Source organism: Callorhinchus milii, unplaced genomic scaffold, assembly GCF_018977255.1.
Source record: "Callorhinchus milii isolate IMCB2004 unplaced genomic scaffold, IMCB_Cmil_1.0 Scaffold6, whole genome shotgun sequence".
In the NCBI taxonomy this organism is placed as follows: domain Eukaryota; kingdom Metazoa; phylum Chordata; class Chondrichthyes; order Chimaeriformes; family Callorhinchidae; genus Callorhinchus; species Callorhinchus milii.
Window position 1 is genome coordinate 5,672,888 of NW_024704747.1, and position 25,782 is coordinate 5,698,669.

Consider the following 25,782-nt stretch of genomic DNA (forward strand, 5'->3'; position numbering starts at 1 on the left):
CTAACTCGAGGCAGTGGCTGCTTTCAATCCGGTGACTGGACAGAAACTTCTGTCGGCCGGATTCTAATTTCAGTTTCCAAAATAAAAAGAACTTCTCCACAAAATATGTAGGCAATTCACTTTACAGTAAATCCTGTGAAGGGCTTTGAGACGTCTCGAAGACGCGATAAGGCGCTATATCAAATGCAAGGATTATTATTAATTAATAATTCCCTACCTCCTCTCACCCTTTGGAAAATTGTCATCTTCTCTGTTACTTTCTCCCCCTGAGATGGTTGTCTCACAATCGCTGGGCACGTTATAAACAACACATATGTTTGCATAAAAGGATTATAGAGGCTGTTGGTTGCCCACACAGGATAGATTGATGTTTTAACTTGTGTGGCACTTTTTTTTATTGTTTAAAAAAAAGGAAAACACAGAATCTCGGCTTTCTCCAAAGCGGCAAGTGAAATGATCTGAAACTAATTTTAAAAAAAACTAGTGAAAATAGCGCTTAAATTAAAAAAAATGCAACGCTGTTTTTTGCGAGTGCTTTAATGATTGACAATGAACGCTGACAGGGTGAAGGGGCATTTGGTGAGGAAGCGAGTCGAACAGTATTTTTCATAAATAAAAACAGAAGTCGCAGGGCACACGCAGCAGGTCAGGCAGCACGTATGGAGAGAGGAAAATGAGTTAACGTCTCGTCAGAACAGTATCTTTCACGTGTTTAAAATGCAGCCCCCGATAAGCTATTTTAGAAAGAGCTACTCTCTTTGTAACTTGCCACTAGGTTCTTCTTGGTTTCCTGTGCTGAAAGAAGCAACGAGCACTCCTGTAACCACGTAAATGGTTCATTTTTCCTTTCCTCCTCTACTTTTGAGGGGGAGAGGAAGAATAAAACCTTCTAGCTGCCTGCCGGTATCAGATTAAATGCTGAGATGCAGACAGGAAAGAAAGCTGGAAGGGAAAACAAAAGACAGGGGGGTGGTGAGAGTTATCAGGTTTTCAGCGGAACTGGAAGCTTGTCGGACTCCCAATTTACAGAATCCAAACAGATTTGAGTTGACACAATCTGCAATCATTACTGCCAGAGCTCAGCTAATTAAGAAATTACCTTCAGCAATTGTTTGCCTGCTTCTTATGTGATGAGTTGGTGAATAAAGTCCTGGTGGCTTGATGTACCTAACACATTCAGACGTATTCAGCTACACTCGTAAAATACTGTATTTCGTTTTTTAGGGAGGGAAGGAAAAGGGGTGGGTGGTAGGGAATTGTGAGCAGTATTTAGTCGTGCAGTAAATGACGAGTTGGAAAGATCTAAAATATTCTGCAGTCATAATCAGTTCTATCCAAATATTTGACTTGCTTTAGGCTATCAAAACAATCCTAATCAGGGAGAGGTTTAACCCTCACTTTGCTTGTGGCGAAACCTCAACCCCTGTTCCCCGTGCTCTCTGTCCCGTCCCTGGTGGCGGATTCAGCGCGTTTCGTGAAGGCGTTTCCAGCCATGACAATCTGATCGATTGTGCTGGAATTCTCTCGGCTAAACTCCTGTTGTATTTCGAAGTAGATCTCCTCCTTGCCAGCTGATGTCCGTGATCGCATTTCTTGTCTTTTTAGCCACCGCTCCCCGAAGCTTTGGAACGCTCTCTCTCAATCCCTGCACCTTGCCCCCTCCGTCACTTCTCTTAGACCATGGCTGAAGACCTTCCTCTGCGATTGTGCTCACTCGGTCACCTCCTCCCTCCCTCCCTCCCTCCCTCCCTAACCGCCAGCTCGGGCTCCGCCACTGTTAAGCGTTCCGAGATGCTGCCCCGAGTGAAGGGCCCTGTGGAAATGCAAGTTGTTGTTGTTGGTCTTCACGCAGTCTGTTAAAATGATTCATGATAGATGCGCGTCGGGGTTAGACTGTGAACCATACCAGGTTGGCCAGGGCCTTTGCCAAGACTGAATCAGCACTCCACGTCAGTCTCTCTCGCTCTCTCTGTCGCTTTCACTTCCAAACCTGACAGCAAAATCCCTCAGCCAGAATGTAGGGCTTTAAGGTCTCTGTACGTCTCTTGTAAACCAGTGTGGGCCCTACTCACATGAGCTTTAGAATGGCTCCTGTCCAACTTTTGGGCTCAAATTACTTAAGAAAGCGTTTGCAGTCATTGCGCTTTTTTTTAATGTGCCCTTTTTTGGCACAGTCGTGGGATTGTCACTAAAATGTAGATATGTTATATAATGTATAATTTCAGGGAGTGCTGAATTATAAATCTGGATTACTCTCGATTTCCCAAATTCCAGCAGAGTTGTGGGTGATGAAAGCCGAGTGTGGCTGTTACAAATCCCAGCGTGGTCCATGTTTCAGACATTCCACACAATTAACTGTATACTTATTCCCAAACAATACTCTCAGTTGTTAACTCAGTTCAAAGTAATTTGGCCTGAGAGGCCTTTAATGCAGTCAGCAGTGTTAGGAGGAGTTCCTGTTCAGCTCAGATTTGACACCAGCACAGCCCTCGACTCTCAGGAGTGGGAATAATTTCATTTCCAGCATATCTTAGGCTTCAGGAAGAATTAGAAACCCGATACAATGCATCCAAGTACTACAAAGTTTTAAGTTGAGATGTTCGTACCCTGTTGTTAAGCATTCAGAACACTTTCGGGTTGTTGTTTTGTTTTCGGATGGGGTGGGTGGAGGGGAGGGGGAGGGGCAGAAGAGAGAGGGGAGAAAAAAAAGCTTATCCGAATCACTTCTTCAGACATTACCCATGCAAAAAGAAATGGAACCAATTGAACCAAACCTCTGTCTGCTGCTGCTCAGAACCACCTCAGACACGTTCATAATAGGCTGGTTAAAAATGTAGCAGCCCCCTTTGTGTATGTGGGTGTGTGTATGTGTATGCGCGCACCAGAGAATTGTATTTAGAGTAGTTTACAGAAACCCCAAGTGCCACCCTATACGCCATCTGTACTGGGTTTGATCTAATACCTATTCAAATCAATATTGAACTTGGGTCCTTAAATAAACAGCTTTATAGAGACAGTAGCTTTCTTTCTTGTGTCGAGGTTACACTGCAGACTCATTGTCGATCCGTGTTCCGAAACAAAACTGCCTTGTTGGGAACTTTTTCCCCCTTCCCCACACCACCCAAAAAAAAAACCTCCCCTCCCCTTATTATTTCTTGGAAACAAAGCCATTCATTTCGTCGGAATGTTTTGCCCCTAGTGAGGGCAAAGGGTTAATAAAAATGACAGCTGCTTTTTATTTGGTTTTGTGTCTCGATTCCAGCCTCGCCTGTGCACTGCTACCTCCTTCTGAATGAAAGTAGCTGCCGTTTTAATTATTTGGTGTGTGTGTGTGTGTGTGAGTACAATCTTGTGTACATGAGAGAAGAGGAGGGGGGGTGGGGGGGGGGGGGTGTAAACAGGATAAGAATGAAGTGTGAACTTTTCTTGTTTTCAGAATTGGGCCGCGAAGCAATTTTCGTGGCTTTGCTGGCGTCCTTCTCTTTGTTTTTTTTTCTCGTCGCCTCTTCTTTTCGAATAACAATAATAATAACAATCCTTGCATTCGATACAGAAATATATATGTTTCTCTTACTTCTTGCATGACAATATCAATTCCCCCCCCCCCCCCCCCCCACCCACTTCTCCGCCTCTCGTTTCGGCAGGCCATTTTATGAAAAGGAACTTTTTACGCACAGGTAAATTTCTTTCCCCCGAATGCCCTGTGACTGTGAAAGGGAGCGTACCCACATCGAGAGCAGAGAGGGTGGCAGGCAGTTGAGACTCACAACGAGTTAGATGGACAGGCGTTTGGAAATGCAGCAATGTGTTAGACAGTCTGTTAAGTCAGTGTTTGGCACAGTTCATTCCGGGGGCTGGGAGAAGAGATGGTGCATTCAAACAGAGAGAGAGAGAGAGAGAGAGAGAAGTCACAGCAAGGCAGCCTAACAGACCGTGGTCCACCTTGCATTTAGATTAACGTAACGGTTCTCTCCCCCCGCCCTCCCCCCTTTTCGTATCAGCTTAACCAGGTAGGTGAGTGTTCATTAACGGAAAGAGAGAGAGGGAGAGAGAAATCTCTTTTGAAGAGTAAAAGAAGAATAAACAAGTCAAAGCATTTGTTCTGTGTGTAATCTACACATCAATTATCCTGCTGAGCTAATTACCACTTTCCATCCACCAGGTACCTAAGCATTCACTCATATCCAGTCTTTCCGTGCGCCTGATCAAAAAAGGAGTGGATTGTGAAGATATGGGGGGTGGGTGGGGGGGGGCAGTGGAACCTGGGTTTCCTCGGCAGTCGCTCATTTAACTCATTGCACAGAGCAGGAGGATGAAAAGGAAAGCCATTTCCTGCGTCTTGTTTGATACCTGTTGGGGGGGCTGCCATTCAGGTGACAATGATGCTGTCACTGATTGGGGGGAGGAAACAGATGTGCTTTGCTCTCATTTCCATGTGAATAAAATCGCAGATAGGACTGAACACAGGGAGGGCCAGCCTCACCTGGATAGTGTTCCTCTGATCTTTTGGCCTCTCAAGACCAGAGTCTCCTGTGACCGCTACTTAAATTCACTCACACTCTTTTTCTCTCTCTCTCACTCACACACACCCCCACCCCACACACACACACCCTTTCCCTTGTTCTCCAGCTGGTGGCTCACACTTTCGAATCACAAAGCAATCAATGTAGCTTAAGGCATGGATCCCGAATATGTCTTCACACTGATTTCTTCCTTATTGTCTTTCAACTCTCGGATCGGGAATATTTCCAGGAAAAAGAGAGGGGGATGGGTGGGTAGGTAGGTAGGTAGGTAGGTAGGTTGACTTGGAACAAATTGTTTTGGAGAACTTCCACGAAGAACTGGTTTTGATAGAGTTCTGTTGTACAAGCACCACTGCCTCTTATCAGACTGTAGCAACAGAGAGAGACACACACACACACACAAACACAGCTCCTTCAGAACCAAGACAATACTGTGCTATATTAACTTTTATTTTCAACTAACGTTCATTTCAAGATCGATTGGATTGGGTCGAGGCAAAACATTGCACCATGTTCGAATTTATCCATTTTTTATTTTTCCTTCCGCAAATTAGATACTGAACTTTTCTTTCTGTCTCTCTCTCTCTCTCTCTCTCTTCCCTCTTGCAACCCCTCAAAAGCAAACAAATGGAAGTTTACTTTTAAAAGTATTGAGTTGCAGGCTTTGACCCCTGCATCCGTTTTCTTTTAATCTGGTAAGTGTATATCACCCGGAAACCTTTTCCCCAGTGCATCATTTGTACAAATGTGCAAGGCATTGAAAACATAGCGGCCTAGCCTAGCCCCGTCCAAAGCAGGCCAGGAATACTATACGCCACAGAAATTGTATTAGTTACAATAAGAAACAATAATAATATCTTTGCAAAGGGTAAATAAGGGTGGGCGGGTGCTTTTCATTCTTGACTGGCGCATGTATAATCTGCGTGGACAGGCAACGAACCTTCAGATTCCAATTAATAATAATAATAATCCTTGTATTTGATATAGAGTCTTATCACGTCTTCGAGACGTCTTAAAGCACTTCACAGGATGCACTGTAAAGTGAATCGACGACTAGTGTGAGTTTTGTGGGCGAAACGCAGCAACCAATTGCGCCACAGTTAAGGTCTCGGAGGAATGTGCAGAGAGCTCTGTCTCTCTCTTGCACCCGTTGGAACACATTTACGGTTTGACGTCTAGAGGTATGGCCCCGTGTGGCTCAATGACACCAATTGAACGCTGAATTCCTAAAACTTTTTCCCTCGAATTCCTGGAAAGTACCCGTCACGCACACAGAAAGAAGACAAGGTCCCGGAGGGGGTAGAGCCTGGCAATGGAGCCGCTGTTCACAGAAGTGTCGTTATTGCAAGCGAATTGAATGAACAATAAAGGCGTTTGCTTATTTCCTCTCCGTCACCCCCCCCACCCCACCCAATCACCTCCCATGACTCACTTGATAAAAAGCACTCGCTGCTTAGAGTTAAACTCAGACAGTCAGCCCGGCCCCGCTTTCGATCTCTGGCCTTTGCTGAGTTACCTCATTTTCAGTCGGGACGGCAGTAAAAGGCTCTTAAATTGGCCTCAGCAGACTGTGCCAGGCAGCGAGGTGATAACTGGGGCTAGGGTTCTCTCTGCTGATAGCTATCTAGTTACCCCCTGCTGGAAAGGAAAGCGTTGCTGGTGTGGATGTTGACTGAGGACACGATTGGCCTCGGCTGGTGATGTCAGTCATTATCTAGGCCCAGACGTAAAGGACGGCCGGTCGGCCAAAGGTCCTGGAGGGCGTCTGGCCATCTGTTGAACCTACAACCCCCCTCCCCCTTCCCCATCCCCAGCATGAGTCAGTAACTGTGTCGGAGCACAACAAAAATCACAGGAAAAAGACGGGTTTTCATTCGTGTAGCTCCTTATTCCCTATCCCCCACAACAATGAGGGGCAAAGTCCCAAACTCTTCTTACTTGTTCAGCGAGAGGACCTGAGTTCAATTCCAGGCAGGGCGAAACCTTGGGCAAGTTTCCTTACTCCACACGCCTAATAATAATCCCTCCAAAACAAAACAATCATAAATTGGTCATTTTCAATCCACGACTGTTTGAGGGACGCTGCTGTGCGCAATTGGCTGCCGCGTTTCGCGCACAAATATACAGTCAATTCAGTTTACAGCATATTCTGTGAAGCGCTTTGAGACGTCTAGAAGACTTGAAAAGCACTATATCAAATGCAAGGATTATTATCATTATCATTATTATTATTATTATGGTGATAAAAAGTGCCCTCCGTTCCACTGTCAGTGGCCGCACTTTCAGCCACTATGCCCCGAAACTCTGGAAAATTCTACCTCTATCCCTCCACCTTGCCCTTTCCTTCCTCCATCTTCCTTCCCCCATTCGTGAAACCCGCTCGTCACTACTTCAAAAAGATCGGACGATATCTCTGGACTAACTTGATGTCCTGACCAATAGTCCTCTGGTTATCTTAGTCATTCACTTTATGGCTATTTGTGGGATCTTGCTATGCGCAATGTGGGTACCAGGTTTAAGCCACACAAAAAAACAGTCACTACACTTGGCAGCGATTACCAGCAAAACACTAGCTTTGGCCCTAGGCCCCAAAGCTCTTCACAGATAATTGGAAGGATTTAGTATTCGTTATTTAATATGATTTTTATGGTTCAAAACGTGTATTGAGTCATGTCAGTTATGGTCGTCAATGTGATAATAATGATTAAAATGTAAAATCCTTGCATTAGACATAGCTTCACAGGATTTCAAAGCGCTTCAAAGGATTTCACGGTAAAATGTAGTGACTGTGTAATTTGCAGGGAAGTGATGCCAGTAATGCGGGTATGTTGCACAGTGCAGTCAAATCAAGAAGCTTCATTAAATAGTTCCCGAAAGGAATGCAAAACAACCTTGAATAATTCAGATTGTTTTCCAGCACTCTGTCTGTGATATTGCCACATTTCAAGGAAGGTAAATGGAATCTGTGGGAAACAAAATACTGGGGCCGCTCTCTCGTGATTTTTAATTAGGTATTGTGTTACAGATTTCAGGAAAATAAAGAGCAAAAAAAAAGCAAAAAAATTCCAGCACTTCAGTTCTTGTTTCGTTTGCATGGTAAAAGGAAGTAACTGCTATTAAATCACGGGTTGAAACATTCTTTACTTATAATTCAAATTCTGTGGAACCGTGTTGGATCGAAACACTGTTCAACATATGCTTGATGTGTTAGCGTCATGCATTAATAATAACAATAATCCTTGCATTTGATATAGCGTCTTATCACGTCTTCGAGACGTCTCAAGAGCGCTTCACAGAACACACTGTAAAGCGAATTGACTGTACATTTTGTGGACGAAATCTAAAAGAGTCTTTACTAAATATATATTTAGCCAGCGCGCCGAGTTTGCAACATGAGATTAACAAGTTATTCAGGGCGGTCAGTGCATTCGTGGAGCGCTGTAAATGAAGATTTGAAAAAAAAAGCCATTTTATTGATACAACCACACAATACATTGGGTATAAGTCGAAAGCATCCATCGATACCACTGGACTGAATGATTTACTGTGGTGTGGCAAAGTTGTCCTACATTATGTTAAAATTAAGCACTCTCCTCTCTCTCTCTCTCTCTCGATTGTCTCCCTTTTTTAGCTCTTTGACTAGTTATGAGGAGACTGTTCAAGCTTTAAGAATAGGTTGATCTTCCCTACAGCTCCCCGGTCTTTATCTTTCGCCTGCTGTTTGACCTTCCGGAGATGCATTTTAAAAAAAAACAGACTTGAGTAAACTTCTGTTTATTTTGTGCCATGGTTTCTCTGTGTGGATGGGGTACATCTCAACGTCTATTCTAGTTATCAGGCCGTTCAGTTCGATGGTAGTGATTCTGCCTCACTGGACAGTGAGTTGGAAGCACATCGGCGATTTGCCAAAATGTTTATATCTTGTAAGAAAGGCTCCCGGTATCAGTGTTGACTGCTTTTGTCTAAGCGAAAAAAATAAGTCAGGCCTCTTTTCAAGAGAAAGGGAGCTGATAACAGTAAACTGTGACTGTCTGAATGACTTTTGCCACACCCTGTGTTTAGCTGACAAGCAAGCACCAGTGTACTGCCAGTGTCAGCAAATTCCAGTACCTGAGAAAGAGATAGGGTTTAGCTGGCTGCTGTTGGCGTAGCACCCTGTTAGGAGCAGCTGAAACCTAAAGGAAAGGGAATTAAGTCCGAGTGGTGTAAGAGGTTCAGCTTTAGAGAAAGACCACGGATAAGCATTTTAACTTTCCAACCATCGTGTCAATAAACAGCTAGATTCCTACAAAGGCGTATATGATCTGCTGCAAGCGAATGTTCGCACTGGTGCTATAGTTAAGTGCTGTGGAATGGTGTGGAACCATTTGGGAGAGGTAGTAAAAGCCATTTGTTGCGACCAGTTGAGAGAAATGCTGCAGCAGGCGTGAAAAGAGCAGATGAAAGTTTGTGCGAAAGCTGTTAACTTAAACACAGACTTCAAACCCGGCTTTTTCTGGGCTCTGCGTGGTCAGAGAGAAAGCTCGTCCATCAGAAGAGCAAGAATTGAAAACAAAGCAATATAAAGAAGCCTTTTTTGCTTAACAGCACAATATCTCATTGCAGGGGCTCCACTCAACGATATCAGATCCTTTTCCTTCATGTAAACTCCCCAACGTTTATCCAAACACTCGTTCAGATTTACACGTTCATTGTAAGCAGTAGGTAGGTTATAATAATAATAATCCTTGAATTTGATACAGCTCCTTATCCATGTTATCAAGATATCTCGAAGCATTTGACATTTTGTGAAAAGTGCACTGACTTTGTATTTCTAGGCAAATGTGGCAGCCAATTTGCTCACAACAGCATCCCACAAACGGCCACAAAGTGAGCGAGTGACCAGTTTTATTCTGGGGGGATTGTTGGCCAGAACACGAGCAGAAACACACTTCTCTTTACAAATACTTTAATAAATGGGACACTTTATCCCCGACTGTTTGTGGGACACTGCTGTGCGCAATTGGCTGCCCGCGTTTCGTCCACAATATATACAGTCAATTCATTTTACAGTATATTCCGTGAAGTGCTTTGACCCGTCTCGAAGACGTGATAAGGCGCTATATCAAATCTTTAAATATAGGGATATTTAAAGTCCATCTGAACAGGCAGACTGAGTCTCAGTTTACCTCTCAACCGAAGGATGGTATCTCCATTAATGTGTCACCCCCTTCCCCCAGCACATTTGATATAGCATCTTTCACATCAGGAGGACGTCTCAAAGCACGTCACAGGATTTTACTGTGGAATGTAGTGACTGTATTTTGTAGACGGATTAAGACTGAATTTAAGATTGTTTTGCGCAATTAGGCGCAATCTTAAATTTTAAGACAAAATGGGCTTATAGGCTAAGCTTAGTTGGAATTTCTCTTCTCTCTTTATCTATATGTTAATATATATACACAAGAGTTTATTCCATAGTTTTGACTTTATTTCTCCTCTAGCCTGGGACAGAGTAGGAAAGGGGAAGAGAGAGAGATTCACAAATACACAGAACACTGTTTTCATAAGCACAGTGGTCCCCGTATTAGTGTGGATATTGGGCTCCTGTAGTAATGAGAATTTTTCCATTGCAAACACGCGGAGACCTGATAACTGCCACGTTTTCATATACACACTGACCCTCATGATTCCTGGCAGGGCGAAACGTTGGGCAAGTTTCTTTTACTCCACGTGTCTCTGTTTACCCAGCAGTATATCGGAACACGGTTGTTAGTCGATTGGCGGATCGCTTTTCCGGGGATAATAATTCCTTCAAAAAAATAAGAAGAATTGGTCACTCAATCCACGACTGTTTGCCGGACACTGTTGTGCGCATTTGCGTTTCGCCCGCAAAATATACAGTGAATTCACTTCACAGTGAAGCGCTTTGAGACGTCTCGAAGAAGCGATAAGGCGCGATATCAAATACAAGGATTATTATTAATATTGATTTGCTGATAGCGAGCGTGTGGAGTTTGAATACTCATTGCTCACATCCTTACTTTTCGTTTTGTTTCGATTTCGGGGCTTTTACCTGTTGTGCGTAATCTGCCAGCTTTCTCGCTGTTTGCACCAGTGTATCGAGGGGAGGAGTTCAACAAAAATACTGATTAAATTATGCATGGGAGCAGATAAGATACTTAATTTAGTCGCTGCCTTTTTTTAAAAGCCCCAGGAAGCTAAAAAGAGACCTTTATTTTCGCAAAAGAAATTGGCCCCTTTTGTGACAGCAAAGTACCAGCTTGCACCCAGACAAAACTGTAACAATTTTATATTCTTAGCGTTTTGTGTGTATTTGGTTAGTTACAGTAATTATGCCCAATAACTGACAGACGAATTCACGTAGGGGAAAGCAGACTGCTTTCACGCTTGGGCCCTGCTGAAGAACATCTGCTGAGAGATTTGCATATTAATTAACCCATATTAACTCTAATTATTCTGGGAAATTATCAAATAAATTGAATTTTCTAATTTTAACCTTTCCTTTGCTTGATGCGTGTTAAGGCTGATAGGATGTTGTAGCTGGCTCACCTGTGTGACAAGCGAGAGGGTTTTTTTCCCTTGCTCTCTGGACCTCAGGGAGACCTGGGAGCCTTTGTGCCTGTGTTTTTTTGGCTTCCCCTTACTTGCTGGGGCCTCAGCCCATTTGTTGTGAGATAGAACATGTGTGGATGTATGCACAGATGGCTGGGTATTACAGGGTGAGGAAAGGTGGTACCTCAGAACAGTTGAGTAAACCTTGCTCTGCCTGCCTGTTGCTTGGGAATGAACAAATAATGGGACTTTAATTCAATTAAAGTCCGGCTTCAGTCAGTGGCTCCCGACAGAAATTATTGAATTTCTCCTCCTCATTGTTCCATTTACACATCGCTGAATTTCCTGCTTTTGTGCTTGTTTTCTCTGCCACAAAAGCATCCCTCCGGTAATGTGCAGAGCATCTGTGCGTGTCTGTCTGTGTGTCTGTCTGTGTGCCTTTCACGTCTGGCACACAGTTACTTGCCGGCCCAATTTGGTGTGGGCCAGTGAGGTGAGATCGCTCCCGGATGCAGTCGACTGCATCTTTGACACTTTCGCAACAGCCCCCCCAGAAACCAAGCAGACAACGACCTCATTTCACAACTTCCAAATGCGCCCACTTCCCTCCCCTTCGCCTTCCAGCCATTCAGGTGATTAAAGATCCTTCGAAGAAAAAAAACTTTTTGTTCCCCCAAACACACACCACACACACAGACTAGGAAGTGGCTAAGCTCCATCCAATAAGGTGAATGTCGTTGCCATTACCATAGCTGATGGGCTAGAAAGAGGCACATACACATCGCCTGTTAGCTGTGCCAGACAGAGAAGGCTCTAGTTGCTAATTCCCCAGCACCAGAACTAAATAGGATTCTTAGCTGAGAGGATTACAAGGCATTTGAGCCTTTAAAGGCTGTCCCAACCAGGAGTGAACTTTGGATTTTTTTTTGCCTGTTACCTGCTGTTGCTGATGGAAGGCATGGATTTCCAAACTCTAGCTACATAAGCAGCAACAGGGTTCGTTCGTGACAAGGCATTTCCTCATGGGTCCAGCTGTCATTTCCTCAGTAAAAGGTACAGTTTGGGTTTAGCCACCTCTTGTATAAGCTGTCCGTCCATCCAGCAAAGGATGTACCCAGTGAAATTTGATTCAGTGAGGGAAAAAGGTTGAACCAAATGTGGCTGAACAATTTTCATTACTGTTACTTTTGGATGTAATGCTTTATGCCTGCAGTGAAGGGAAAGGAGCACCAACGAGCTGACTGGGCTATAAATTATTCGTCGTAATCTACGTTTGATTAAGTTATTGGAAGAGTTTCTTTTTAGGGGTTGCATTGGTTACTTTTAAGCATTTAGCACTGCTGCTAACACTAAAAGAAAATCATCTCTTGAGCCCCTGGGCAGCCTCGTGCAATTTGCACGCACATTAATCAACTTTAAGACCAGGATTGATTTGAGGTTTTGTAGGTGTAGATTATCTGATGGTTCAGGTACTGCTCCCTTTGGGAGAGTCAGAGATGCCACGGAGCACAAGTGAAGGCAAATGCGAGCCTCTCCAGAGAACAGACATACTTTTTTTAAAAAACAGTGAGGAGGCCTTTGATGTAAAAACTTCAATCTGTCCTTTCAGTGTTTAGCAGAGGACGAATATATTTCGCAAGTGCTTTTAGCATAATTTAAAGGTTGATGAGAAAAAACACTGAGATTTTTCTTGTGGTGGAAGAAGCACCAAACGCCAAAAGGATCAACAAACGATAAATAAAGGCAAGACAACTGATTTCAAATGTTTGGCCATTTAAAACAAAATCGTAATGATTAGACAACAAATAATAATAATCCTTGCATTTGATATAGCGCCTTATCACGTCTTCGAGACGTCTCAAAGCGCTTCACAGAATATACTGTAAAGTGAATTGACTGTATATTTTGTGGGTGAAATGTTGCAGTTTCCCTGCTTTACTTTTCTTCCAGCATTTATTTGGGATTTATTTAAAATCCATTCAGTTGAAGACAATTGAATGGGCTGCCTGCCCTCTCTCTCTCTCTCTCTCTCTCCTTACAAGCCTGCAATTAATTTGTTATCTTCACACTTGACATCCCCATTGCCATCTAATTTTCTCGATCGCAAGTTGGAAAACAGTTTGGCGCAGTGACGTCTTTGCTGGGTTGCCAACGTCATTGAGACGCCCTCAACCCTGCACTTGAGGCCCATGGGGGTGTCATCATTTGTCCTGCCCCATCCCTCGAAATAGCCTGGGACATCCTGGGAGTTACATGACCAAGTGACCTGCTGGGCTGACGAAAGCCCTTTCGGGCTGTTAAGCCAGCCGAGCAAAATATTTTGACAAGGCCACCTTTTTAAAAATAGGACCCAAATTTCTTGAGTTCTCAACTCCCCCAAGGAATGTCAGGCAACTGAGGATCCCAGCACTTAATAACAATAATCCTTGCATTTGATATAATGCCTCGAAACCCTCCTCTTCGACCATGCCATCGGTCACCCCCCTTCCCCTCCCCTCCCTTCTCCCACCCTGACCCCAGCTCGGGTCTGAAATGCTGTACACTGTCCAACGCCTTGGGACATCCTCCCGACGCAAAAGGCGCTATACAAATGTAATCTTGTTGTTGTTGTTGTTAACGCGTCTTCGAGACGTCTCAAACCGCTTCACAGAAGTGAAGTGAATTGACTGTACATTTTGCAGGCGACACTTCCTGTCAATCACTGTCCTGAACCTCGCTTTGGATCAGTTGTCCAGATGATCTGGTTATTGGAGCCACAGCTGGATGGTGTTGAGGGGGAGATGGAGGGAGGGAGGGGAGCGAAAGAGGGAAGAGGCACAAATCATTTAGTTTAATTATTCGATTTTTAACTGATTATTGAGTAGCACCGGTATCAAAGAAAAAATCAACAGGCCTCTCCCAAACTCAACCCAACCTTCTGGCAAAAGACTTTGGTGATGGGCAGTTAATATGGGAGAAATGTTAGGTGGAAAGCTCGATAAAGTTACTGGGTACTTTTTACTCTTGCTGAAATTTAAGTCATTAACAATTTTGAGTTGTGACTATGTCCTCAATTTCCCCTCATACACACTCTGGAAATCTCTTCCCATATCCCTCTGCCTCACCCCGACCGTTTTGATTTCCGTTTTAGTTTCAAAACTCATCTAGAAATGTATCCTATTGAGCTTTCTGCTACCTCCTCCGTAATCCTCCTGTCTTCTTCCTCTCTCGGGCTCCCACCTTCAGTCTTTGAGACCTTCTGCCTCCCTAAGTGAGACGTAAACTTCTTGTCGTTATTAGTTGTTTTAAAGATTGTTTCATATTTGTTATTTACTGACCCTGTTTCCGAGCGATCACTCCTAAAAACCTTCCTCTCTGGTATCTCTAGACTCGTGGTTGCATGAGTTAAAAGGACACAATGGGGAAGCAATTAATAATGCAAATGTTATTGATCTCTGTGGCTAGCACCTTCCAAAGAAAGTGGGAAAGGTGGGGGAAGGACGTGAATTGCTCCAACGGCCCCTTTGCCAAGTCAATTTCTGTCAATTTCACATCCTCTATCCATCATGGTTTTGTTACGCCACACACACATACACTTTAACTGAGACATAAGACAAAGAGACTGAGGTTTGATGGCTGCTCTGCTCCCTGGACTCGCTATGCTTTGCCTCAGTTTGACCCATTACTTTATGCCTGATGCTCCGTACATTTTTGGCAAATAAATCAAACCTTGTGAGGTTCGGTGAGTTCCATGTGCCGTTAAAAAGAGGCCACTGTCCCCACAAGGATGTTTTTGGCAAACCTCTTGTTTTCCAACAGAGAGAGAAGCCGTGTGCCATTTTTGTCACGGTGAAATCAATTGGAAGCGATGCAACAAAATGCCTTGATTTAGGTTGTTGCTTATTTGGCAAACACGTGGAAAATGATTTCTCTGAAACACCTTTTTGTGTAAAGGCAACCCCCAGTTATAACTCGCTGTAGGCCTGGGTACCAGGAGAAACTTCCTTCCCTTTTCAAGTAATATCATTTATTTATTTAGCGCCCACCTGAAAAGACAGGTGGGACTTTTGTTTAACATCTCAGTCAAAGGACAGCAACCACGACAATGCAGCATTCCCCCAGCACCACACTGGGGTGTCAGCCAAGACCAGAAGCCCAAAATCCTTGACACGGGTTTGAACCTGAACCCATAATTTTCTGGCCCGCGGGCAAAACTGGGCCAGGTCAGGCTGACTTGTAAAAAAAAATATTAGATGAATGTAAAATGCCATTATTGAGAATGGAATAAATCACTCTGAGGCCCCGATGGGCTCTTTTTCAAAGAAGCTTTTTCAGAATCAATCAGACGCTTCTCTCTCTCTCTCTCTCTCTGATAACCTCACTAAAGCCATTTTAGCTGATGTAGGTGTCTCGTTGGTTGTGTCTGAATCTGTACACTTGACAAGAATGTTAGTGAGAACACAGCAGTCTTAAAATGCACGGCAAGTCTGTTCTTTCATTGTAACATTTTATCTTATCGCAGTGTACGCTTTGTGTGTGTGTCTATGTGTGTGTGTGTATGAAAAAACAAAAGCAACAAGCACGCACAACCTTCAAGAAAGTATTTCGTTTTGTTCTGTTTCATGTATGCGACACGTCAGCAAGTAACAGCCGGAAGGAACGATTGAGACACGTAAAACCTGCGTCGGTTCCAGGAATCGGGAGTTTGCACCATGCTCCAAGCTTTTGAAAAAGAGATCTTTCTGCCTCCTCTCGCCCTGGGCGAGAAACACTTTGTCTTAAAATTTAAGATAACACAAAATTAGGAGGGGAAACATCTTCCAACTCAGCGTCGAGTTATAAGCTGTTTCAACTCAGTCCTGAAAAAAAGCCAGCTTCCTGATTGAAGACTGCTCCCCAATTCAGTTAAATCTTAAATCTTAAGGCAAAATGGTCTTACTGGTTAGAAGTCGGTAGAATTCTGAGCCACTTATCTACTTGATTTAATATATTTTAGATCAAGGTGCAAGGTGGATCTGGACTATATCATGACATTTTTTTTCACGCCGATGTGACTTAAATGCCACTTTATCGCACTAAAACCATGAGTTTCGGTTCTGTTGGCTGGGAAATGTTTAGGTAATTAATCTTGAGAGTTTTCGTGATGTTAAAACTGTAAATTCAAAAGAGAGAGTCATACCGTTTGAGACTTGATTCCTTTAAGAACATATTTTTTCCCTTTCTGGTAGCACTCTATAAAGCTTACCGTCAATATTTACAACCGCAGAGCAATTCTGTAGCAGGAAAAATAAATAAATAAACAAATATCACTAAATATTCCTGCAGCCCCTCACTTCAGCCAAACGCATAGTGAAGAAAAGGCTTTTCACAAAGATGTTGGGAGACATCAGCGATAAAAACTCTTTATCGGAGTATACAGTGTATTGTAAGAGCATTAAAGCAGTTTGGCGCCAACAGAAAATGTATAACATTTTTTGAAGGGTTTCCCCAAGAGTGAAGGAAAAAAGGCAAGTTTATTGCTGAAACGTCTCGCTTAGTTAGTTAGTTAGCTAGCTAGCTAGCTAGCTAGCTAGTTAGTTAGTTAGCTAGCTAGTTAGCTAGCTAGTTAGCTAGCTAGCCTTGGCCGGATCGGTTGTGAGAGTAACTGGGTCACGGCAAAGAAAAATTCTCTCCTCACAGATCCTCGTAAGATCATTGCGTTTTCAGTCTGACGTCCATTGCGGCAATTCATTTTGCTTTGTCCAGAGTCTTAATACCGGGGGCTTTGTTTATTCCAATCCAGCGATTGGACATCTCTCTCCCTGCGACTGTTTACAAAATAACTGAGGAATTCTGAGCGCACCCACTCCTTTGTAGAGCTGAACTAATACCTTGTGCCGTTGCCAACAAGCAATCTGATGACTAAATGGTGTCAACCCCCCCTACCCCAACCACACTCTTCCCTAGACCACATGTAAGGAATGACATAATTCATGACAAAAGCAATTGCGGAAAGATAGCTTAGCTTTTTTTTATATGCTTATCAACGCAAAAATAAAATAGGGAGATTAAAACCTCAGCTCATTTTTGAAATGATACCAAAAAAATTAACTTGGTACTTTTTATAGTTATTTACAGTTGTGGCGTAAAAATTTCTGTCGACTAAGCGGAATTGCTTTGGTTGTTTTGAGGTTTCTGTGGCAGAGGAGACCCACTTCTAGTTTCTCGAACTGTTGCGATTAATATTCTGGAGTTTGAGGGGTAGAGATTAATGAACAAATAATTCTCGTGTCAGATCAATTCTGTCGTCGTTATTCTGATTTGCTGATAATCATTTCGGTGCGATTCGTGTTAATGCGGGTGATGGCAAAGCTTGTTAAAAGAATACAATGACACTTAGCACCATTTTGCTAGCTGGCTCGCAGTTACTGAACACTGTGAGGCGAGGGGCAGGCTTAGTAGTTTCTGCCCTTTGCTTCGAGGAGAGAATCTTGACAGAGGCCCTTGTAAAGCTGAAATTTGTATTTATGAAGAGAACAATATTTACTGTCAACTAGGTCTTGTAGGTTGGGAAAGAATTGTTGCCCTTTGAGGGTGATATATGTTCCACTACTGCCCCAACACTGAGACATGACTTCATTGCTTGTTTAGCTTGTGCTGATATTGGTGAGCGCTGTAGCCAGTGATTAATCATTTATCGTTCTTTTCTCTGAAATATTTGAATCACACTGCAATAGGAGCGTTCACGTGTCATTCAGAAGAGAAAGCCACGGACAAGCAAAAGGCCTTAAAAGGCATGTGTTTTACGGAATAAAAGCCTTTTAATGCTTGTCCAGCCTTAGATAATTTTATTCACTCCTTCGAGACCTCTCTTTATTTCTCTTGCACCCAGAGACCAGTTTTTAGGGGTGGGTTGATAGCTTCCCAGGGCTCGGGCCTTTTGTTGTAGCCTGAGACAAATATATCCAGTGAAGCCTTGAACCCTTGTGCTATAAAGAATCTTCTGCATGTTGCTAAGAAATGGTTAAACTGCTCTCGCAAAAGAAGGGCACAGTCAATTGTGCCAAGGTATATCTGGACCACACAGCTAGAGTGAAGACCAATATCCCTTTCTAAAAAAAAATTCATTTATTTCGAAGGGCATTACCCAGCCTGAACTTGCCTAAACCCTTGTGGTCACACCTCTTGAAAAGGTTTTGTCTCACACGTCAATTGGTATTCAAACCAGGTCAGCGTTTCTGTTTGCCCAACTTTGCTGCCGTTTTCATTTTAATTTGCACCTGTTCTGCAGTTGTTCAGAAGGCAAGTGCAGACCCGCGGATTATACAAAGATCATATTATGAGCAGATATGCACAGTGTAATCTTTTTTGTCTCGGCCCAACATATGTGGAAAAAAAAATCGTCCTTGTTAAATTTTTTTTTAAAAAAACTCACACACAAGACCCTATTCCAGACACTGTGTGCAAGACGGAAATACAACGGCCTTTTGGAAAAGCGGAGTTGTAAATAGAAATGATTTCAATGTTTCATGAATTCTCGAGACGGGGGATTTTAAACCTGAAACGAGCACAATTCTGTTTCTCCCATTCCCGTATAATCTGATAGCTGGTGGGAGCCACATGAGATGGTTTCACTTGATAACCAAATAAAGAATTTCTTTATTGAGAGCTCAGGAATCAAAACAAGTTTGAAAACTGTTTGAAGTGCATTAGGATCTGGGTTTATTTTCTGCTCTCTCCCTGTTCCCAAGTTTCTTGTGAGCTTGGTTACAAAGTTTTTTGGCAGTGTTGCGTTAGTAACTGATGGTCTGTGTCTGTAGGTAAGCTAATGTCCCTATATTTATTGCTCTAATCTTTCTTGTCTCTTGGTAAAGTGGACAATTTATGTACTACCATGCGCACATGGAATGACTTGGGAAGACAGACTAATGTAGAAGGAACCACCTTCAATTCAGCTCAAAGAGCTTATTTATAAACTGTCTATTTTAAGAAATGGTTTAGTGTGCGTGTGTCTGTGTGTGTGTGTGTGCGCACATATAATAATAATAATCCTTGCATTTGATATAGCGCCTTATCACGTCTTCAAGACGTCTCAAAGCGCTTCACAGAATATACTGTAAAGTGAATTGACTGTGTATTTTTGGGGGCAATATCAGGATTTGTACAGCAAATTACATCGGTTTAGTTTAGTTGTTAAGATCAGTCGTTTAAAGCTGTCTTGTATAAGTTTTACCAATGGGCTCAAGAATTTGGTATTTCAGGGTTTGGAAGAATTAGGCTTTTCATTCAATGAAGTGATCGTTGCTCTTTTGGCTTAACGCAAAGAGTGGACATTTTTACCAAACTGAATCCTCTTGTATTTCTCTCTTGTTTCTCACAGTGTTGAACTATGAGAATGTAGTGGAAACGGGTTCAGAAACAGATGATGAGGACAAGCTCCACATTGCGGAAGATGAAAATAGTATCATCAATGCCTTGGACAAGGATTCCAGTCCGGTGACTATGGCCAATCATGATTCTTCCCCCCGTGGGAGCCAAGCAGTATTACCAAGAGAGGATGAGGAAGGTGAGAAGAGGGATAGCGGTACAGAACACACCTGGCATAACAGAGAGGCAATAGATGGAAATGGTAAGTCTTAACTTCTAGTCCTGCTTGTAGTGTTTTCAACCTAGAGAGATTACAATAAAGTAGTGTTTTGTCTTCCGTGATATTCCACACCTTATTCAATCTAATGGACTGGGTACTAAGAGAAATGTGTAACAGATGTTGCATGTGAAATATCCGTTGGGTTATCCTTTGTGAGTCCCTTCAAAAGCCAGTGTAATTCCGTGAACACCATTGGCAACTAAGCATTCCATTAGCGACCGGAAGTAAAGTTGAACCATGCAGACATTGAGGGTAGGATTCCTTGCCAACTCCAGTTTGGATTCCCAGATCTGAGTTAACTGGTCTCAGGCAGTAAGGATATTACAAACTAGCCTTAGCACCCTGGGCTAGGCAGAAGTGATTACTGTCTAACGACTCCTGCTGGAAAGTATTCCTGGCTTGAGGGCAGACAGGGTCAGGCTAGATTGTGAAGCCCTTCCACCTGAATTTCACCTTCCAGCCAATTGCGTACAGCAGTCTCCCAGAAACAGTCGTGGATTATTATTATTATAAATTATTATAATTTATTTTATTTTGACACTAGAGTTTGGGGTTTTAGTGAAACAATGTCAAAAATTCTTCATTGCTAATTCCTGGCTATACCAGATGCCGAAATGAGCGATGCAGAATGCAAGCCAGTGCCATCTCTTTTACAGAAAGCTTCCAGAGAGAGAGAGAAAGAGAGTAAGAAAACCCTCCTTAAATGTAATGCATTTGCAAATGTGATTTTTTTCGGATCATACTTTATTTAATACCAAGCATTTAGAAGCACCACCTTTCTTTCTGGGACCCTGCAGCTTTAATATTGACTTTCATTTGTTAAATGTCTGTGATTTTATTGTTAAGGTCATTGTTGACGTGTGTCTGCTTCAAGTATTCTGCATTCACAGAATGTCACACTAATAATCACACTTCAAGTAAAAGAGTAGCCCAAACCGAAATATCGGGTAACGCTACTCTAGAAGCGTTTTCTTCAAATCTAAGGCACCGTCCACTCCATTTGTGTATCTATCTGTCTGCTGAATGCACCATTTGAAGCTACGATGTCTCATCAAGATTTTTTTTTGTGTGTGACAATTTGCTGCGAGTTTTACGATTCATTGCAGCAAAAAAGCTTACTCTGTAAGTGCAGATTTGACAAAGAAACCAAAGCCAGTCACTTGGAGAGGGAACCTCACCATTGCTGTAACTTCCGAAATATATGTTCCATCCCTGCCCTCATACTGAGAAGTGATTGCTTCATTTGTACTGGTGTACATAAGACTGATCAGCAGAATGGGCAGATAGGTGGCAGACGCAGTTTAATATTGATAAGTGGCGTTCTGGGTGTTGTGTGGACTCCATTCATTGTGTATGTGCGTAGCCTCAGTGCCAGCTGGCTCTTGAGCTCAAATAGATGATTTCCGGGTATTAGATTACGATTGATATTCACAGCTAATAATAATACAATTAATCCTTGCACTATGATGTAGCATCTTTCACTTTTGGAGGATGTCCCAGGATTTACTGTGAAGTGTAGCAACTGTGTATTTTGTAGGCGAACCTGGCAGCCAATTTGCACACAACAATGTCCCACAAACAGCCGTGAAGTGACTGATCAATTTTATCTGGAGGGATTGTTGGCCAGAACACCGGGAGAAACTCCCTTTGTTTAGCTGTTTGAGTGCACGTTGCAGTATCAGGGCAGCTGGAGGAGAGATGACTGCAGCAGAATTAATTCCCCCACATCACTGCATTTTGTTTGATGCCAAACAAATCTGTTTCATCAGACATTTACTACCCAGGATTGCAGCAGAATCTGACTCACAAACTCCACTGAAGTCTCAATGCAAAATAGATCAGTTTCGTAACTAATGTGAACCTGGAGGATCGTCTGCATGTAGGAAAGTTATTGATAGAGACACAGGTCTTGTGACAACACCCAACTTCTGCTCCAAAAACATAGTTCTGTCTTGGCTTCCACGGCACTTTTCTGCTGTAGTAAACACACTGAGGTTCGCCAACGCAAGCAAATGTTTTGTTCTCTATTTCTCATGAACAGTAGGTTTGCTTGCATCAGCAAACAGTTTATGTTTGCAATACCTGGTGTAACTGGTGTCTGGTAAGGTAATTTTCCTATTTCATTCCCTTGATCAGAATTTGGTAAAATACCCTAGTGCAGGACACTTGAATTGTTAACAAAGCCCGTTTAATTGTGCTTCCCGTATAACTTTATTTAGAGCAGGGCAAAATCAGCCATACGCTTAAGATTGCAATACTGGATATAAGCTTCTGCTGTTCAATGGTTAACTCATCAACATGATCCTCCTGCAGTATTTCATGTCGTGATTTAAAGCCCTGAATGATGTGTTTGCTTTTGGCAATTGAATAATCAACAACCACACAAAGTTTCATTCTTTCACTTAAAAAAAACACCTTTTCATTTATTTCTTTTCAGTGAAAAGTTGTCACGATTCTATTTGTGACAACTTAACAAAGTTTTGATCATTTAAAGGTTAAACCGTAATAGAGAAATAACTGAGTCATAGGTAATAGAATGATAAGCACCTTTAATTAGGGCGGAAGCTGATTGTTAAAGGAAATGCACCTCCTACAGACAATTCTGCCATCCTTAAACATAATCTTTCATACTGAAGCCTGCTTACTTGCATGATGGAAATCAGTGGTTCCCAGCCGCAATGAGAATGCAAAGGGCTGATAACAAGATATGTTGACTGTACTGGTTAAAAGTTCCCGCCTGGCAGTTGAAGCTTCGAGTGAGGTAGGAGACTATGGGTTGCAGGATATAGTCTTGGGTCTCTGTTTATTGGTACATTTAGCACTGAGCTTCACTAGTGTGAAATGGTTCAACCCTTTTCTGCACATGTATGTCGTGCAGAAAAGCATGTTGAATATGGTGGGGGTATTTCCAGGCAGTAAGACTCAGCAAATGTTCAGATGATCTAGATAAATCCCCTATACAGCTTATGCATCTGTGTGAACCCCTTCACACGTCGCTGCCTCTACAAACGACACGCTAGGCTTTCCGCTGGGTGATAGTTACCGAATTTTCGGATGTGCTCATCATGGGGTAGAAATTACACCTGGGTCGAGATTTTCTGTCCTTTCTTGTTATTTCAGAGTGTGCTGGGATTTGGCAAATTGTTGAATTCAGCCACGACATTCAAGTCTTCTGTTGTAGCACTTTTTTTAAAAAAAATTATGCAACGGAAAGACTGCATTTAAGAATTTGTTAAATTTTGCAGGCTCTGAAATGCTGAGAAAATACAATATTACAACAAAAATAATAAAGAACAACTTGGTTTACATAGTACCCTTCACAAAGAATAATATCTTAGAGTGCTTATTAGAGATGATGCTAGACACCAAGATGGGTGAGAGGAGAAAGGGGGCTGTGGGTTTAGGGTGTCTTTTGAGAGAGGCTGAGGTGGTGGGGTTGAGGGAGGGAGTTTCAGAAGGTAGGGGCTTAGTGGCTAAAGGCTCGGCCTCTGATGATGGGGCAGAGGAGAGGAGACGCAAAGCAGGCCCATGTACGTTGAGCTGAGTGGTGAGCAGAAACCAAGGGATTTGTTGACGAGTGCGGGAGATAAGGAGCCTGGTGGGGACAGGGGTGAATAACATGCAAACTTTCACGTGGATAAGAATGCAGGTGGTGGCATTATAATAAATAATAGTAATAATATTATTATGAATACGTTGTTGCTTTTGGATGCCAGGGTTGGGAGGCCAGTGAAAAGAGCATTTGAGACATTTGATTCTGGAGGTGACAAAGCCAGCATTAGGGATGAAATAGGGATGGAGGAGGGAAATATGACAAAGATACAGAAAAGCAATCTTGGTGAGACCGGATGTGAGGGAGGAAAGAATGCTGAGAATCAAGCTGAACCCATTTGGGTAAGCAACCAGCTTTAACACGTGTTCAACGATGACCGAAAGTACGAAATAATCCCAAGAGTCACCAGGCAATCATTTTCAAACTAAGTCACATTCAAGGGTACTAGTTTCGTACCTTTACAGAGGTCAAAATGTGGGTGCCACAGGAAAAGAGACTGATGACTAGGTTCACTACAGCATTGCAGAAAGTGTTCACTATGATGGTGCTAGGGGTAAGAATAATCACTGCCACACTGTGTGGACCAGCTGTGGTGAAAGGATTCATTGAGACAGCCTCAGCCATACTGACACCGACAGCACTGTACACGATGATACTCACTTTATCGTTGCTGATGGTGTAGGCTACGGCAATATTAAACGTAACCCAAGACAACGGTGCACTTTGCTAACAATGTCTGGTGGCAACGACTATAGAAAGGGTTGTAAGCATAATTAATTTCCCTCAGTCCCGAAGGACCCTGCCCTACCTTGCACACTCACAAAATCCCCAAATCCCAAGATTGGGCTGGATGAAGAAAGCTCTTCAGCTACATCCAATGTCATCCTACGTTCCCCACATCACTGCATCAAGCTGCGTTTTAAATGATTATTATGCCCTGGCCTCCACCACCTTTCCTGGCAACCTGTTACAGTCACTGACTGCCCTCTATGTAAAGAAAAACTTCCTAGTCTCTGCCTGAAATTGACTCTTGACAACTCTAAACCTGTGTTCTTTTGTTCTTCTGTCATGATACCACTTGAAGTATTGATCGGGGTTTACTTTTTCGATCCCCTTTAAGATTCTATCCACCTCTACGAGGTCCCCTCTGAATCATCTTCTTTCAAGTGTGAACAATTCTAGCTTTTCTAGTCATTGCTCAAAGCTCATTCCTCTAACAGTGGGGATGATCCTGGTTGATTGCTCTTCTCTGCGTCTCGTCTTGGAGCTAGACAGCCCGCTTGTGCCGCTGTGACCAGAACTGTATGCAGTATTCAAGGTGCAGTCCGACCATAGCACTGCACAGCCCGAGAATGATGTCTGGGGATCTATACTGATCTCATTTAGCAATATAGCCCAGCATCCTGTTTGCTAATCAGCAAATGGTATCTCCAAAAGTAGGGGTCAGGCACCCGCTGTCTGGCGGTTGCCAAGTCCATTGTAGGCAACATCTTGGAGGTGCACAAGAGAATCCCAAGACTTGAGAGGGGAATTGGAAAGATTTTTAAAAGTTAACTTTACTTTAAAAACTCGTTGCTCACAGAGGGTGTAGCTGGCGTTCAGGCTTTCAGACTCAGTGGCCCCAGTCAGCTCTGAAGAAACATTCTATTTCTGCACTTATTACTTGCACCGCTCATACTTTTTGTCACTTCAGCCAGTGCATTACAAAAGCCCGAAGGGGGGTGCGAAGTTCCAGGTTACATATTGTCCTCCCGACGTGAAAGGTGCTATACAAATGTAATTTGTTGTTGTCAGTTGGCCAAATGCTTGATGTTGGCTGGGATAATTTTGATGAAAGAATGCCCCCGGTTTGATTTCATCTCTCCAAACTTTTTACAAAAAGATCTTCATCTGTGAGGCAGAAGTTACAAGAGTCTCATGGGTGTGCAGATTATAGTTGTGCTTGATATTGTACCTATAGCATTGAAACATCTTGATGCGCTTTACAGGTAATTACTGTCAAGTAATAATAATAATCCTTGCATTTCATTCGAGACGTCTCAAAGCGCTTCACAGGATATACTGTAAAGTGTAGTGACTTTATGTTTTGTGGGCGAAACGCGGCAACCAATTGCGCACAGCAGTGTCCCACAAACAGACGTGGATTGAGCGACCACATTCATTTTTTTAGTGTAGTGATTGTGCATTTGGCAGCCAACTTGTTTACGGCAAGGACTCACAAATGGCTACACGGTCAGTGAATGATCAATTTATTTATCTGGTGGATTGTTGGCCAAAACAGAGGGGGAAAACCCCCTTCTCTTTATGAATGGTGTAATGGTGGTCTTTTACATCAACCTGATCAGGCAGGTGGGACCTTGGTTTAATGTCTTATCTGAAAGACAGCACCTCTGACAATGTAGCAAACCTCAAGTACTGCATTGGAGTTTCAGCCTAGACGATGAGCTCACGCCCTGACATGAAACTTACGAGTTTCCAAATTTCTGACCGAAAACCAGAATTCCTCCAACTGAGACAAACTGACACCTGATTAATTGTTGGCCCGC

The 25,782-nt window shown here is 42.9% G+C and overlaps 1 protein-coding gene across 7 annotated transcripts in view; it reads left to right on the forward strand.

The window, feature by feature from the left end:
- zeb2b (zinc finger E-box binding homeobox 2b) overlaps nt 1-25,782 on the forward strand; it is a 122,289-nt gene that overhangs the window by 68,297 nt on the left and 28,210 nt on the right. For all 7 annotated transcript variants that reach the window (XM_042336082.1, XM_042336083.1, XM_042336081.1 and 4 more), the window contains one exon: nt 19,417-19,665. In XM_042336082.1, the coding sequence (XP_042192016.1) occupies nt 19,417-19,665 (249 nt within the window). The remainder of the gene's footprint in view (nt 1-19,416; nt 19,666-25,782) is intronic.